The sequence below is a fragment of the Triticum aestivum genome, chromosome 5A (assembly GCF_018294505.1).
Source record: "Triticum aestivum cultivar Chinese Spring chromosome 5A, IWGSC CS RefSeq v2.1, whole genome shotgun sequence".
NCBI lineage: Eukaryota > Viridiplantae > Streptophyta > Magnoliopsida > Poales > Poaceae > Triticum > Triticum aestivum.
In genome coordinates this window covers 436,236,776-436,254,688 of record NC_057806.1, presented here as the reverse complement: position 1 = coordinate 436,254,688, position 17,913 = coordinate 436,236,776, and the positions used below count along the sequence as shown (strand labels likewise).

Here is a 17,913-nt window from a genome sequence, read left to right as displayed (position 1 = left end):
AAAAGTGCGACAAGTATGATTGGAGAATTCCATGGCCGGCAGCAACGGTATCAACTCACATTAATCTGTCCGTACCTATCAACCTGTCGCTCACACGCAGCCAACGGAGTGTCAGCTTGGGAGACAAGCGCGTGGCGGTCAATGGCCGATGGAGGAAACGAATTGGCTGGCGTGGGCATGTAAACGAAAAAGGGAGCCACAGAAGCCACCGCTTCACCAAAAATACTACCTAGGGACACACCAGCGCTAGCGTAGCATCCATGACGACGGCGCCGGCGCTTCTCCGGGCCTCCACGCCGGCCCTCCGGCGCCACGGCCTCCTCGTCCTCTTGCTTCTGCTCATCGGCGCTTCCGGTGTCGCGGCGCAGGGGGGTGGTGTGGTTCCTCCGCGGCGGCGGCGGCAGGTGGTGGACGTGGGGGTGATCTTGGACACGAAGACGTGGGTGGGGAACATGAGCTGGACGTGCATGGAGCTGGCCCTCCACGACTTCTACGCCGACGCTGGCCACGCCGGCTACCGCACCAGGCTGAAGCTCCACCTCCGGGACACCGGCCCCGGCGCCGTCGACGCCGCGTCCTCAGGTACTTGCGCCGTCTCTCAGACGGAGTAAGTTTTTTTTTTAGATTATCAGACGGAGTAAGCTAAGGAGGAAGACGGAGTGGAGTGGGCTGAGAAATGGGCCGAATCTTCTGCCGTGGGCCGAGCATGGGTGTTTTCTTTAGAATCCTCTTCCTCTCTCTCTTTCCGAGCCCTCCGTATCTCGTTTGGCCCATCGGCTCATCGGCGTGGCGGCGGCGCGGTTGCCATTTTCCCCGTCGGCGGCCGGGGCAGCTCTGCTAGCCTCGCCCTCGGCTAATCGGCTCTTGTCTTGCTTCTCGCCACACCGTCACGCCGCCCGCTCCGGCATAGAGAGAAGGTACCCCTTCTTCCCCGTGGCCCCCAGCTCGTCGCGCCAAGTAATTTGGCAACCCTCGACCTCGAGCCCCAGCTAGAAGACTGTTGTGAACTCGCGGTTCCGGTTTAAATCCATGCCAGGGAGACATTAGATCTGGAGCTGGAGTATAATATGAGTTTGCCGGTCTCCTGATTTTATGGGCACTTGAAAAGCTAGGGCCGTCAACCAAGAATGATCTTTATTTTTTCAACGGATAATGCACCCGTGAATTTGTTATTAGTTGTGCTGTTAGTTAGGGTACATCTGACATTGCTATTCTGAGAGATTTTTTTAATCAATTTATCATTTGTTATGAATGAGAACCATTCAAAAAGCTGATATGTATAGATGCTTCTTCCTTGCAGTTGTTTGATAGAAAGCCTTAATTTGTTGTGAAATCTCTTTCTAAGTTATATAAGGATTGCAGGTCTTGATCTACTGAAAAATGTCCGAGTGCAAGCGATTGTTGGGCCACAGACGTCAACTCAGTCTAAATTTCTTGCGGAGCTTGGGAACAAATCAATGGTTCCAGTCATTTCATTCTCTGCAGATTGCCCGTCACGATCCGGACTAACTCCATACTTCATCCGGACTGCATGGAATGACTCCTCTCAAGCAGAAGCTATTGCCTCACTTGTTCAGAAATACAACTGGAGGGAAGTCGTCCCTGTCTATGAGGATGATGATGATACCAATATCAAATTCATTCCCGACCTTGTTGATGCCCTCAAACAAGTCGACACTCGTGTTTCATACAGGTGCAAGATTCATCCTTCAGCTACAGAGGATGATATGAAGACAGCTATCTCAAACTTGAAACAGAATTGGACAAGCGTATTTGTTGTGCGTATGTCGCATGCTTTGGCTCAAAAGTTTTTCCAGCTTGCCAAAGATGAAGGGATGATGACCCAGGGCTTTGTCTGGATTACCGCGTATGGCTTGACAGATATCTTTGATGTGGTTGGTTCACCGGCACTTGATGTGATGCAAGGAGTTCTTGGGGTGAAACCTCATGTTCAAGATACCGTGGAACTTCAAAACTTTAGACAGAGATGGCGCAAGAAGTACCGATTACAAAATCCAGGCACCTCATTAAGTGGGCCCACAGTATCTGGCCTCTATGCTTATGATACCATATGGGCGTTAGCATTAGCAGCAGAGAAGGCTGGATTTGTGAATTCAGACTTTAGGCCGTCTTTAACAAAGAATGGTTCCACTGACTTTGACAGAATAGGTACTTCAAAAGCTGCTGAAAAACTGCGAGGTGCACTCTTAAAGGTCCTTTTTTTTGGCATCAGCGGGAAATTTCACATTCAAGACATGCAGTTAGTATCATCAAACTACACAATAATCAACCTTGTTGGTCAGGAGAGAAGAGAAGTTGGTTTTTGGACTCCAGGATCTGGCATCTCTGGTAGTCCAAAAATGAAGTCTGATCTTAACACCGTCGTATGGCCAGGATATAATGAAACTGCACCCACTGCACCCAGAGGCTGGCTATTTCCAACGAATAAAAATCTCACAATAGGCATGCCTGTGAAACCTGGGTTTGAAGAATTTGTAGGATTTGACAATGGTACTGCCACGGGGTTCTGCGTCGATGTATTTGAGGCGGTAGTTAATGACTTACCCTATCATGTACCCCGTCACTATCGGGAGTTTGGAGACGGGAAAGGATCGAGTAATGGAACTTATGATGAGCTTGTCTATGAAGTTTATCTTAAGGTATGCATGGACTGTTTTCTGTTTCATTCTGCTTCATTGATCATTGGTCTTTAGTATGCAGACATGTAAGACTGTATCTCTGCACATGTTCGCATTTAAAACAAAATCAATTCGTGATCATCCCGTCTTTCCCTATTTTTGCGTTTCATTCTCTATTTAGCCCACCTCATGAAAAATGATAGGCCTATTGATTTGAAGCAAGTACAAGAGGGGCGGTCAGTAGCATATCTCTTTTTTCCGCTACTCTCAAAACTAAACAAGCAGCATTGCGGTTGCTATCGAGCTATATTCCCATTCAATGGAACCCATCTTTCCAGTCAACCAGGAAGATCAGGACAAATAGACCAGTAGGGTATCATTACACTCCTTCTGACAAGGTATGATGACATATAGGCATATAGACCATACTTCCTAAATAGGTAAAGTCACCACCATAAGCTGAGGTGAGGGCCTGAGAGGGTGGGGATCGAGCTTCATGGAATTGTGTATGGTCTTTTCAATACACATATGTATAACTTCCCTGGAATTTCAGTTGCGCTTCTATCCATCACTATAGGACTTGGGTTCAAGCAGCTTTCTTTGTTATGAACTTGTTTAAGCCATGTACAATAGTGAAACAGTCTACATTGATAAGTTTGACTCTTAAGTACCAAGTTACCAGTTCCACAGCAAAAGCTACAGTACCACCTTTTATTGTGTTCTAAAAAAATAATCATTACCCACTCTTAATCTGTAGAATATACTTGTGTATGACTTGCCTCCGGTGATTAATGGTTTAGCCTGACTGTAATTTTTTTATATACACTTGTAAAGCCGTATAGCCTGTACTTCGAAGTTTCCCACTTACTTTTTATATGTTGGTGGCAGAATTATGATGCAGTCGTAGGTGATATAACAATCTTGGCCAACCGTTCTTCGTATGTGGACTTCACTCTTCCTTACACAGAATCAGGGGTACGCATGCTGGTTCCAGTCCAGGACCGGCGACAGAAGACTGCATGGACATTCCTCAGGCCTTTGACAGCTGACCTATGGTTAGGAACTGGGGCCTTCTTTGTCTTCACAGGTTTTGTAGTCTGGAGTATTGAGCATAGAATAAATCAAGACTTCCGAGGTTCCCCAGCCAGTCAAATCGGATCAGTCTTCTACTTCTCCTTCTCAACACTAGTATTTGCTCACAGGGAGCAGATCCTGAACAACTTCTCAAGAATTGCAATAGTTGTTTGGCTTTTCGTTGTGCTAATAGTGCAGCAGAGTTATACTGCAAGCTTAAGCTCGATCCTTACGGTGGAGCAACTTCAGCCAACAGTCACAAATTTAGAAGAAGTTGTCAGAAATGGGGGCAATGTTGGCTACCTCAATGATTCTTTCTTGCCTGGGCTTTTGAAAAGGTTGAAAATTGATGAATCAAAGATGATTGCCTTTGACTCCCCTGTGGAATACGATGAAGCGTTATCAAGTGGAAAAGTTGCCGTCATTGTTGATGAGATACCATACCTTAAGGTGTTCCTCTCAAAGTATTGCCAGAAGTACACTATGGTTGGACCAACCTACAAGTTTGATGGATTTGGTTATGTGAGTGCCATTTTTCCAGTCAGTAGCCCATTTTTAATACGGTCAAATCCTATATGCTGAATCAATTTTCGATGCTAAGTTGTTGCAGGATCCTGCTAGTAACTCAAATTTGCATATTAATATACCATCAGTTTAAACTTTTGATTAAGATTACAGTTTCAGCTCATGTTTGAGTTGTACTTCGAGATTCCTAAATTTTTCGTATGTGAACATGCTAAAGCCTAAAGGACAACTGCAAGATTATACTTGTTTTGTCAAGAATCTAAAATGCGCGATCATGTTCTGGGGAAGTAGTGCTGATTCTATGGTTATCTATTGGGAACTACAAGACTTGCTTGCTTATTCAAGTATCCAGTAACGTGATAAGTCTATCTACTTGATCAGGTTTTCATCTAGTTTACTTAAACGGTTAAACCTTATCCTTATATTAGACTTTCTGAAGTTCATTCAGAACGATGGAATATTATGATCAATATGATTGTCTCACCTTACCAAGGGCTTGCATGAGTGATTAAGATAACTGCCTCCGGTTATTTTGGGCTGGTTTAAATTAATAATAATATGACTGGCTCAGCATTTTGCCAGACTTGTACTATATCACCACTGAAGCCTTTTCTGATCCTCATCGTGTGCTAACTCTGCAGGCATTCCCTCGAGGCTCGCCACTCACACCTGATATTTCGAGGGGAATACTGAAATTCGCATCGGATGACCGAATGGTTAAGATGCAGAAAGACTTGTATGGCGAGACTTCATGCCCCGACAAAGATGACTCCCAGACTTCAAGCAGCCTTACATTGCAGAGCTTCCAGGGGCTGTTCATCATCAGCGGAGCATCTTCAGTGCTGGCATTAATCCTGCACGCTGTCATAACCATTTATAACAACCGACACGAATTCAACAGTGACGGCAGTCAGAGTCCATGGCGCAGATGGCCTGCCATTCTCTCCAAGCTCTTCCACGGGGACGACAGTCCTTCTAACACTCCAGATAAAGATGAAGCCGCAGCGGAAAATGCTGGTAGTGCGGTTGAGACCCCACTAAGCATACGCATACCTAGTCACATCGTCGAGCACATGTCAGACACGGACACAGGAAGCCCACCAGAAGGGGAAGGAACACCAGGCAGGGAGCTCTCAGTTCAGGACACGGAACCGCTGTCGTTTGCTTACATGCATTCTGAGAGGGGGCAAAATAGAGCAGCTTCCTTGTCTCGGAGTGGGAGCTCGATCCGCAGGAGACAGATTAGCATGGAATGAACTACTGTACTTGACGAGTGCATAGCTTACTGATCGCTGGGATTTAGTTATTCATTTAGCTGTCTGTACATGTTTGCAGTTTATCTCTTTTGAAACGCAATGCTTGATGTGCATTGCCACATTGGCGATTGTTGGTAGCTGCGAGGATCAAGCGGTTCTGATGCGTGTGGTTTCTGAAAAAACTGTAAAGTGCTAGCCTGTATGCTGGTTTTCTCACCCCCCTCAAATTCGAAGAAATTATCGAATGACGTTGTGCCACCTGATGCTGTTTTCCAGTACTGGTTTTACTTGTTTTGTTTTTATCAAATGCAAAGTATACAAAAATATGCAACGAGCATTCTGGCACTGTCACTGCTTGCTTTTGCTGACAGTAACTGATGAGCTGATGAGACGTCACATTTGTCTCTGATTCCCACACACACATGTACCTTGAGGAAAGAAACTACTGAAACGAATGCAAAACCCGCACGTTCTCGCGCGCGCGCGGTTCTGCAAACAGTAGGGAGGTCAAACCCGCACGCGACAAATCAAATTCGCACGCCGGTCGGCAAGGTCGCCAGAACCACCATCCCCATGGCCCTCGAGGACTTCTACGCCGCCTTCCCCAACTCCTCCGCTCGGGTTCGGATCCTGCAGCGCGACTCCGGCGGGGACGTCGTCGTCGCCGCGTCCGCCGGTATGTATGACCGACAGCCTCTTCGGCGGCTCGTTTCATTTGACGTCACGTGCATCGGTGCATGGTCGTGATTGGTTGCCTTCGTGTCGCGTGCAGCGCTGCAGCTGATGACGAGCCAGGGAGCGCGCGCCATCCTCGGCCCGCAGTCGTCCGTCGAGGCGGCCTTCGTCGCCGACCTCGCCACGCGGGCCGAGGTCCCCGTCGTCTCCTTCTCGGCCACCAGCCCGTCGGTGTCGCCCGCCTCGGCGGGCTTCTTCGTCCGCGCCGCGCTGAGCGACGCGGCGCAGGCCGGCGCCGTCGCCGCGCTCGCCACGCACTTCGGGTGGCGCCGCGTCGTGCCCATCTACCAGGACGACGACTACGGCGCCGCCTTCGTGCCCTTCCTCGTGGACGCCCTCGCCGACGCGCGCGCCGAGGTCCCCTACCGCTGCGCGCTCCCGGAAGGGGCGGCCCACGACGCCATCGCCGCGGAGCTGTACCACATGGAGTCCGAGCAGACGCGCGTCTTTGTGCTGCACACGCGCCCCGGGCTCGCGAAGAAGGTGTTCGCCGCCGCCGCGGAGGCCGGCATGACGGGCGCCGGCTACGCGTGGATCATCACCGACAGGCTCACGGGCCTCGTCGGCTTCGTCGACCCGCCGCAGGGCGTCATCGGGCTCGCGCCCTACGTGCCGACCACGCCGCGGCTGCGCGAGGTCAAGAGGCGGTGGGTGCGCCGGTACATGCGTGACCATCCGCAGGACGAGCCGGAGCACGCCGTGGTGGGCTGCTACGCCGTGTGGGCGTACGACGCCGCATGGGCCGTCGCGTCCGCGGCAGAGCGACTCAGCTCCGGCGACCTATCATCGCCGCCGGGGCTGGTGGGCGGCAAGGGCGGCCCCACCGACATCTCCGGGCTCCGCAAGTCAAGATCGGGCGAGAAGCTCCTCCGAGCTATCAACGACACGACGTTCGAGGGCCTCGGCGGCAGGTTTGAGCTCATCGACGGCGAGCTCGCGGTGCCGGCGTTCCGCGTGTTAAACATCGACGATGGGAAAGCCAAGGGCATCGGGTTCTGGACGCCGCGGCACGGGCTGAGCCGGCATGTCGGTCGCGGTTCCAGCAAAGCGGGCGGCGAGCTCTCGCCGTTCATCTGGCCGGGAGAGTCGACGGTCCGGCCAAGTGGGTGGGCGCAGCCGACGAGCGCCGCGAAGCTGCGGGTGGCGGTGCCGGGGAGGATCCCGCGCAGCTATCGGGCGATCATGCACATTGACGTGGACCCGGTGACGAACCGGACAACGGCCGGCGGGTTCGTGATCGAGGCGTTCGAGGCGGCGGTGCGGCTGCTTCCGTACGCTCTGCCGTTCGACTACGTGAAGGCGGACCCCATGCCCTACGACCACTTGGCCCAGGCGGTTAACACTTAACAATGGGGTAAGTCATTTCTTCCATCGCAAACCATGCCTCCTCGTCAAATCATGCATGTCGTTTTTCTTCAAGTCATGCATGCATTCATTTGCATTTTGCATTTTTTTTGCAAATCATTTACATTTTGCATTAATCTATCAATTCAAAGTTTCAAACTAAGCCACCTCATCAAGTCTAATCATGTCTTCTTCTTTTTTTAAATAAAGTTTTTCCCTCTTAAAGTAAGATCCAAGATCCTAACATCGACTGAGACTTAACAAAGTCTCAATCAACTGAGACTTAGCAAGACTGTTGTTCTTTTCCTCAATATTCATAGCCAGTTCATCACTATGAATTGAGAGGAGAGCGTCATCCTTACCAAGTTGGCTATAATCGTATACCATAGACCAGACAACCTCATTCGCAAAAAAGAAAACCGGTCAATCTGCAGTGTGTTTTTCCAACCACTCGATCGAGGCCTGACCTAGCGCATATCAATATGACGTGAATGAAGATGAACAATAACCTACTCCCTTCGTTCTGAATTACTTGTCGCAGGTATGGATGTATCTAGATGTATTTTAGTTCTAGATACATCCATTTCTGCGACGAGTAATTTGGAACGGAGGGAGTAGGCCGTTGGGGAGAAAGATGAATGCCAGCCGTTGGATTTCAATTCATCGGTTCGAAATTCGACTGACCCTAGTTTTTAGGCATCCTATGTATAGTCGGCCCCTGAATTCCCAGTTACAGGCGAAATAGCAATGCTTATAGAGGGTCTACCTTTGGGCTTCTCTTCATACATTACGTACTTGGTTACACACTATTCATGTGTTTATACATACCAAAGTATTTCAGTTGAGCAAAATTTGGATAAATAAACCTTTGTGGCCTTGCCCTTTGCTGCAGACATACGACGCGCTGGTGTGGCGGACATGACCATCACGGCGAAGCGGTCGGAGCACGTGGACTTCACGATGCCTTTCATCGCCACGTCGATCACCATGATTGTACCGCTACACGACCAACGGAGCAGCAACAAGTGGACGTGGGTCTTCCTCAAGCCGCTTCGCTATGACCTCTGGCTCGTCAGCGCCGCCTTCTTCATCTTCACCGGTTTCGTGGTCTGGGCCATCGAGCGCCGTGACAATGAGAGGTTCGGCGGGACGCAGTCGAGCCAAGCGGGCACCATGCTCTACTTTGGCTTCTCCACCCTCGTCTTCACCCACAACGAGAAGGTTAAAAGCAACCTATCGAGGCTGGTCGTGGTAGTGTGGGTCTTCGTGGTGCTCCTCCTGCAGTCCAGCTACACCGCCAGCCTCACCTCCCTGCTCACGGTGCCGCAGATCGGGCCAACCATCGTGGACTACCGCACGCTGTTGCTAGGCACGGAGAAGGTGGGGATCCTCAACAACTCCTTGACACCGCAAGTCATAAACCAGTCTGGGCTCCCGCAGGCGGAGAGCTTTCAAGAGGCACTGTTGAACGGCAGCATCGGCACCGTCATTGACGAGACGCCTTACCTCAACATCTTCCTCCAGACCTACCGGGACAACTTCACCGTGACTGGCCAACCCAACATGACCGGCGGCTTCGCGTTCGCGTTCCCCAGGGGGTCACCGTACGTGAAAGACATGTCGCAGGCGATCCTGAACCTCACCGAGAGCGGCGAGATGAACAGGATCGAGCGCAAGTGGCTCGGCGACCAGGATGACCACAGGTCACAGGGCGGCGGACCGTTCACGACGAACCATCTCAACTTCAGCAGCTTCCGAAGCCTGTTTGTCATCACCGGCGCCACCTCGCTCATTTGCCTCACCATCCACCTTGCTTTCTTCCATAAGGAGGGCTACTGGTTACCCCTCCCGCAGATCATGTCACGCCCGCCGTGGAAGGTCAGGCTCTTTTTTTGACAGAAAGGTCTGCAGTGAAACTATGCCCGGTCGGAACCAGAATGATGTGGGAGCGGTTGCCTCCCCTCATACCTCGGACCATGTGAGCATCGTCGGTAGACTGCCCTGTGCGCCACACACCAACGAGGGGTCTGTTGAGATGGCAACCCAGACAACCAGTGAGATCGAGCCGGTCGCCGGCGGAGGAGGTAGATCATGCTCGTCACGCTAACCGGCTAACGTCTATGGAAAGAAAGACTGAGCAACTACTTCAAACTGCCATAGTCCAAAATACTTCCACTAGTGTCAAAATACGTCTTACACTATGGGACGGATGGAAGTATATCCCTTGTAGTAAACAACAAACGAGAACTATTACTTGATGCCCTGTGAACACGTATTAAAGACTTTGTACAAAGTTTTTCTTTTGCTAACCTGTAAGAAGAAGAAATTAGTTGTGGGGAGTTTTCTTTTAGGTGGATTCGTATTGTCGTATCATTGTACTTATCCCTTTTGTTTCAAATTAATTGAAAATATTTGATGTTGTAAATATTACTTCCTCCGTTTCTAAATATAAGTCTTTGTAGAGATTTTACTATGGACTACATACGGAGCAAAATGAATGAATCTACACTCTAAAATGCATCTATATACATCTGTATGTGGTTCATAGTGAAATCTCTACAACAACTTATATTTAGGAATGGAGGGAGTACAAATTTAGGGAATGAGATCCAGTGCCTTGCTGTGAGCAAGGCACCGATGAACAGTACGGTGACTGGCCCCCTTCTCCACACCGTCCGAGCCAGAATCAACGGCCAGATCTGCATGAACAGTGGCAGTTCTACAATATTCGGTCTACAGTACCCCACCTACAGTGTTCGGTCTACAGTCCCCCGTACAGTGTTCTGCGCTACAGTATTCGGTGTGAGCCCCCTCCCCCCCCTACACTCTAAAATGTATCTATATACATCCGTATGTGGTTCATAGTGGAATCTCTACAACAACTTATATTTAGGAATGGAGGGAGTACAAATTTAGGGAATGAGATCCAGTGCCTTGCTGTGAGCAAGGCACCGATGAACAGTACGGTGACTGGCCCCCCTTTCCACACCGTCCGAGCCAGAATCAACGGCCAGATCTGCGTGAACAGTGGCAGTTCTACAATGTTCGGTCTACAGTCCCCTGTACAGTGTTCTGCGCTATAGTATTCGATGTGAGCCCCCCCCCCCCCCCCCCCCCCCCCCCCTTGATCCAACGGCTGGCTGACCGCCAGTTAAGCCGTGGGATCTCTGTCCCAAATTTAGTTCCATACTTTCCTCTACGAGCAATGCTACACTCACAGAGGGATCTATTACGGGGTTCACGGACTAGCTGGTGTGGACGATTGGGATTGGATACAAGAGGAGGATGGGCCCCACCCCCACTGAAAATCAGAGGGGCTGATAGATTAGTTAGAAGGAAATTAAGTAAAAGCCCGTAATGGCTTCGTGTGTGTAGGATTATTGTTCCTCTATCAAGTCACAGAAATTTAGTTATTGAGTAGTCCGCCCCGAAAGAGAAAATTCACGTGCCACTCAGGGCGGACCCTAGGCAATTATCAATTCCGCAGCATTTTTGTCCCTTGATTTCTTCTTCTAAGTTTGTACTCACTCTGTTATGAAATATATGATGTTTAAGCAGCTTAAATTGAACTGTTTAAACGTCATATATTCCGTAACAGAGGGAGTAATACATTACAACAAAAATGAAAATTTTATAAATATACTCCGTGTGTGGTTGATTGCTGATGCTGCTGCAGAAAAGGCTGACTATTAATTCACGGTCAACCATTGCAGTCATCCGGTGTTGGATGGAGGAGAGGGGGCGGACTACTGGTCGGGTCAGCAAACTTAATTTGAACGCCCACGCGGCTTCTGTGCCGCTGCAGCCACACCGGATTATTTCATCACCTTTGGTGCAACGTGTGAATTACCTATTACAGTATATTTCTACTAGCGTGTTATATCAAAAAGACCAGAAACAATTATGTTTTAAAAAGTTACAATTTGCACTTTTTTGAAATATATCATGAGTTTTTCCTCAAACTAAAAATAGGCTTTTCTTAACTGATTGAGACTTGAGAAAATCTTGACTGGGGCGTAGACGGACGACCCTGGATAACTAACCCGAGCACGCCATCGATCCATGAAGGCAGCGACGACGACGCTTCTCCAGGTCCTCCGCCGCCGCCACGGCCTCCTCCTCGCTCTCGTGCTTCTCGTCGGCGCTGCTTCCGGTGCCGCGGCGCAGCGGACGGTGGACGTGGGGGTGATCCTGGACAGGTCGACATGGGTGGGGAACATGAGCTGGACGTGCATGGAGCTGGCCCTCGACGACTTCTACGCCGACGATAGCCATGCCCGGTACCTCACCAGGCTGAAGCTCCACCTCAGGGACACCGGCCCCAACGCTGTCGACGCCGCTGCCGCAGGTACGTGCGTGCGCGCCGCGCCTCCCTGCTCAACCCGATCGAACATCAACTAAGCTAGCTGCTGCTAGTACCTGGGGAGATTTGGCTAATTAAGCTCATGCCTAGCCTAGGTTTCCCTTGTGTTTCGCCACCATTTGTATGTATTTGTTGCTGTTTTCTCATTGGATCAAAGCAAAAGCACTGTACCTAGCTAGGACCCATGTTTTTTTTTTAAGTGAGACGTGAGTAGTTTCATATCCCAAAAGATTGGACGCGGTCAACGATTAGACCTATGCTTTGTGCACGCAAATGTTTCTCCATGTTTAGTCCCTTCATCTAGTCTACCGATCTCAATCGAGTCTTGGTTCACTCCCTCAAGTGAAACCATATACCGCTGTTAGAGCATCTAGTACTCCCTGTGTAAGAAATATAACAGCGTGTAGGTCACTTATATTTTTTTTTACAGAGGGAGTAGATTAATAAATCCCGTAAAAATGGTCAAACATTTAAACTGAAAAAGCATCGTATAGATCCTATAAAAAAATTACATGTCCCCATGTATTATTCCCTATATACCTCATATTTGGAGGTTTGCGGGTTGTTTTGAAGGGAAACCGTAAATCGGTCAATGCCGGAGCAAGCGACCTAGCTTGGCTGACACCGCGCGAGTAGCAAGCAGGCGGAGGAGCTCGACAGCTGCCGGCCAAAGCATCGCCGGAGCAAGCGGCCTAGCACGGGGCCACTGGCGGCATGTGTGTGTGTTACAGCCGGCCAATAGCTGCATGCGTGCGTTTCGGTCGACCAGAGTTCGATTTCATCCATGTGTGCTATCCGGGGAACAAGCGTGGGAAGAAAAAGGAGAACAAAAATTAGGGTTTACGGAATTTGTTTCGCCCCATACCGTGTGGTGCCATAAATTCATTTTAGAGAAACTTGTATACTATTTTTGCGGGACGCGTTTTCGCTGGGGTTGCTCTATTTTTTTTAGGGTTGCTAGAGTTGCTCTGGTGGCTCCCCCTCCCCGCAAGAAAAGGAAACTTCTGACTGCCTTGGTGTTATGGGCTGGATATGGGCCAAATCTTCTGCGTGTGTTCAGCGCTTAGAGATTCACCCCACAATCTGGCCTAGAGAGCTATCCGACCCTTGTCTCTCTCTCTCTCAAAAAAAAAAAAAAACCTATCTTACCCGTCGACTGCAAGTCCGGCGGCGGCGCTCGCCTCAGCCGTTGCATTTTTCTAGTATTCTCTCCCCATCCCGCCGGCGGTCCGAGCTCCGCTGCTAGTCTCGCCCGGGGCTCCTGCCTCCTTCTCGTCCTGATTCCACCCCCGGCGGCGCACAGTTACGGTACTCTACTCTTTCTTCTCCCGACCTCCATCTCCAATCGATTTAGAAAGCGCTGTAGCCCTTGAATCCCAATTCGAAGGCCTTCTTGATGTTCCAAATCGTACCCATGCGGTGGATGGCAGACATTGGAGTTCGGCGTTTGAACACTTGCAACATTAGAGCCGTTTAGCCAACCGAGCTCTCTCCAACTTTTGATTATTATTAGTGCGCCGTTAGTGAGGGTAAATCCTGCATTGCGTGTTCTTTTCCACCGCGGATTTGCAACAAATTTATTAATCATGTATTATGAACGAGAGCCACTGCTGTGAAATCTCTTTCTAAGCAATATCAGCACTGCAGGTGTTGATCTACTGAAAAATGTGGGCGTGCAAGCGATCGTTGGGCCGCAGACGTCGACTCAGGCTAAATTTCTTGCGCGGCTCGGGAACAAATCATCGGTTCCGATCATTTCGTTCTCCGCAGATTGCCCGTCACGAGCCGGACTAACTCCATACTTCATCCGGACCGCATGGAACGACTCCTCTCAAGCAGAAGCTATCGCCTCGCTTGTTCAGAAACACAATTGGAGAGAAGTCGTCCCTGTCTTTGAGGACGATGATACTAATACCAAGTTCATTCCCGACCTCGTTGATGCCCTCAAACAAGTTGACACGCGTGTCTCTTACAGGTGCAAGATCCATCCTTCAGCTACAGAGGATGCTATGAAGGCAGCTATCTCAAGCTTAAGACACAATTGGACAAGTGTATTTATTGTGCGTATGTCGCATGCGCTAGCCCTCAAGTTTTTCCAGCTTGCTAAGGACGAAGGGATGATGGGCCAGGGATTTGTCTGGATCACCGCGTACGGCTTGACAGATATCTTTGATGTGGTTGGTTCTCCCGCTCTAGATGTGATGCAAGGAGTTCTTGGGGTGAAACCTCATGTTCAAGATACTGAAACTTCAAAACTTTGCACAGAAATGGCACAGCAAGTACCGATTAGAAAATCCAGGCACCTCGTTAAGTGAACCCACAGTGTCCGGTCTCTATGCTTATGATACCATATGGGCGTTAGCATCAGCAGCAGAGAATGCTACATATGTGAATTTAGACTTTGGGCCGTCTGTAACAAAGAATGGGTCCACTGACTTTGACAGAATAGATACTTCAAAGGCTGCTGAAAAACTGCGAGGTGCACTACTGAAGGTCAACTTTTCGGGCATGAGCGGGAAATTTCGTATTGAAAACACACAGTTAGCATCATCATATTATATGATAATCAACATTGTTGGTCAGGAGAGAAGAGAAGTCGGGTTTTGGACTCCAGAATTTGGCATCTCTGGTAGTCTAAATATGAAGTCTGATATTAACACCATCATATGGCCAGGAGGAGATCATGAAACTGTGCCTAGAGGCTGGCTGTTGCCGAGGAATAAAAGACTCCAAATAGGTGTACCTGCAAATCCTGGGTTTGGCCAACTTGTAAGATATGAAAATGGCCCCGAAGGCCAAAAAGGGTTCTGCATCAAAGTTTTTGATGAAGTAGTTGATAATTTACCTTACCAAGTACTATATGACTACCATGGATTTGATGACGGGCACGGAAATAGTAATGGAACATATGATGAACTTATCTACAAGCTTTATCTTAAGGTATGTACTCTTCTGTCTTCTCTTTGCTCTGTTTTGTGCTTCGACACAATCTCTCCTAGACAGGGCAGCTAAAGCTTGGAAATAATAATTGAGAAGATCAGAAATAACTATTCACTTTGTGTTTTTCTTGTTGTTTTCTCAAGTATACAAAACTAATAGTTTACTCCCAATCAATTATTCGTCTTTAGTGTGCAAACATGTATGATCACATCTGGGTACTTGTTAGAGAGAGCCTACCATACAATGTGTTTAGTCCATGTGCATCAAATATCAGTGTACCGTGCCAATTTTACTGATATTATATCGCATTGGGTCAGGTTCCTTCTTTTGTACACTTAAGTTACATGAGAGGTCTTAAAAGCATTTGCCTTCTCTTCTAGGGAACTTATTGGCGTAAATGCGTACATTTGAAACAGATCTGCATCATTATGCGTGGTGGTTTTATTTGAATGTTCCAAGCAGAGCGCAGTTTCCTGGGTTTTTACTTCATCAACTAGTCCCTCCGATCCATATTAATTGTCGCTGATTTATACCAAGTTGTACAAAATCAGCGACAGTTAGTATGGATCGGAGGGAGTACTAATTTTTTAATTACAAGCTCCAATCAGAAAGAAGCATATAATTCCTCCTTGTACGGATTATTTTTCTCTCGGACATGACACAAGTGCATGCAGTAAAGAAAACATAACCAATAGAATAATCAGCACCCCTCTTAATTTGTGAGACAAATGCTTTTGAATTATGATGAATAATTGTTTAGCCTAACTATATATATTTCTATTGCATAAACTTGTAGATCCATATACCCTTGTGCTCGAAAGTTTCTCAACCCACATTATATCTGTTCCTGACAGGGATTCGATGCAGTGGTAGGTGATGTAACAATCTTGGCCAACCGCTCTTTATATGTGGACTTTACTCTTCCCTATACAGAGTCAGGGGTGCGCATGCTGGTTCCGGTCCTGGACCGGAGACAGAAAACTGCATGGACATTCCTAAAGCCTCTGACAGCTGACCTTTGGTTAGGAACTGGGGCCTTTGTTGTTTTCACTGGTTTTGTAGTCTGGTGTATTGAGAATCACGAAGATTTCAAAGGTACCCCAGCTAATCAAATTGGATCAGTCTTCTACTTTTCCTTTTCAACACTTGTATTTGCACACAGGGAGAAGATTAAGAACAACTTGTCAAGAATTGTTGTAGTTGTTTGGCTTTTTGTGGTGCTGATAGTGCAGCAGAGTTATACTGCAAGTTTAAGCTCAATTCTCACAGTGGAACAACTTCAACCAGCAGTTACCAATTTAGATGAGGTTATCAGGAAAGGGAGCTATGTCGGCTACCTCAATGATTCATTCTTGCCTGGGCTTTTGAAAAGTTTGAAAATTGATGAATCAAAGATGATTGCGCTCAACTCTGCCGAGGAATACAATGACGCCTTGTCAACTGGAAAAGTTGCCGTCATTGTTGATGAGATACCATACCTTAAGTTGTTCCTTTCAAAATATTGCCACAACTACACTATGACAGGACCAATCTACAGGTTCGATGGATTTGGTTATGTGAGTACCATCTTTCCAGCTGGTTGTACAGTAGCACATTTCTGGCACTGTTAAATCCTATATGATGAATCAGTTTCCACCGCTATTTTCTAGTAGGATCGTCCTAGTAGCTCAAATTTCTATATTTGTAATTTCACATACCATCAAAATATCTCTCAAACAAACAAAAAATCAGAGTAATTTTTTTATTAAGATTATAGTTTCAGCCAATCTATGAATTGTACTTTGAAATTTCTGAACTTGTCGGATGTGCACATGCTAAAGGACGAATGCAAGATTAAATTTGTTCGTCAGGAACCTAAACTGCATCATCATGTTTGTGCGGAAAGTGGTGGAAATATTATTGGTTTTATGTTGGGAAATAGAATGCTTTCTTGCTCCTTGAAGTATTAAATAACATGATAAATCTACTTGATCAGGTTTTCAACTGGTTTGCTTGAATTTTATCTTTGTATTAGACTAAACTGTCTGAAGTTCGTCAAGTATGATCCATATGATTGCCTCACTTTACCAAGCTGCTTGCATGAATGACTATTATAACTGCCTCACCGTTAGTTATCCTGGGCTGGTATAAATGTTTATATAACTGGATATCAGTGTTATACCAGGCTTTTATTTCACCGCTGATGCCTTTTCCGATCCTCATTTGTGCAGGCGTTCCCTCTAGGCTCTCCACTCACAGCTGATATCACGAGGGGCATACTGAAGCTCGCATCGAGTGGCAAAATGGCTGAGCTTCAGAAAGACTTGTATGGTGATAAGTCATGCCCCGACAAAGATGACTCCCAAACTTCGAGCAGCCTTACGTTGCACAGCTTTCAGGGGTTGTTCAGCATCTCCGGAGCATGTTCAATCCTGGCATTAATCCTGCATGCTCTCATAACCGATAAAGGTGTATTCAGCAGATGGCTTGCCGCCATTTGGTCCAAGCTCTTCCGCAAGAATAATACACTCCAAATAATGATGAGGCCAGTGGCAGATGTTGGTAATACAGGAAGCCCGCCAGAAGGACAAGGATCACGAGTGTGAAGAGCAAAACCACCTTTGTTTGTAGTTGTACGCATGCAGCCTGGCTCCTCCCGAGAGGGGGCATGATTGATCAGTGCCTTGTTTGTCTCGCTGTGGGAGCTGAAAATGCCCGGGACAGATAAGCGTGTAATACTACACGGTTAACGTTTTAGCTACTGATGGTCGCAATTCTTTATTGTTTAGGTCTTTTAACACATAGATAGACTGATGCAAGAACATTTAATTTGGCATCCAGATCTGTATTATAAGGTGCCACCTGATGCTGTTTTTCAGATATGTTACATATCACATATGGAATGCAATGTGTACTTAGATATGTATGCAAGCTGTTGAACTTTTAATCTTGCAATGGAGCTGCTGCACGCTTTAGTTGTTACCTCTTGAACTTTTTGTCGATCTTTCTACCATTGTCACCGCATGCGTGCTTGGTGATGGTAACTGATGAGGTACTT

At 47.8% G+C, this 17,913-nt stretch overlaps 1 protein-coding gene and 2 pseudogenes across 2 annotated transcripts; all 3 read left to right on the top strand.

Annotated features, from left to right (window-relative positions):
- Window positions 1–219: 219 nt before the first annotated feature.
- Window positions 220–5,752, top strand: LOC123103803 (glutamate receptor 2.9). 2 transcript variants are annotated; one of them, XM_044525482.1, is made up of 4 exons: window positions 220–582; window positions 1,363–2,660; window positions 3,528–4,235; window positions 4,880–5,752. In XM_044525482.1, exons 1-4 carry the CDS (start codon window positions 261–263, stop codon window positions 5,492–5,494), a joined length of 2,943 nt encoding a protein of 980 aa, XP_044381417.1. In that variant the 5' UTR covers window positions 220–260; the 3' UTR covers window positions 5,495–5,752. The 2 variants fall into 2 exon arrangements, with proteins under 2 accessions (XP_044381417.1, XP_044381418.1); XM_044525483.1 differs by lacking the exon at window positions 220–582 and adding an exon at window positions 738–917.
- On the top strand, window positions 5,739–9,739 carry LOC123101351 (glutamate receptor 2.8-like; annotated as a pseudogene).
- Window positions 9,740–11,452: 1,713 nt separating this feature from the next.
- Window positions 11,453–17,805, top strand: LOC123103801 (glutamate receptor 2.9-like; annotated as a pseudogene).
- Window positions 17,806–17,913: the final 108 nt, after the last annotated feature.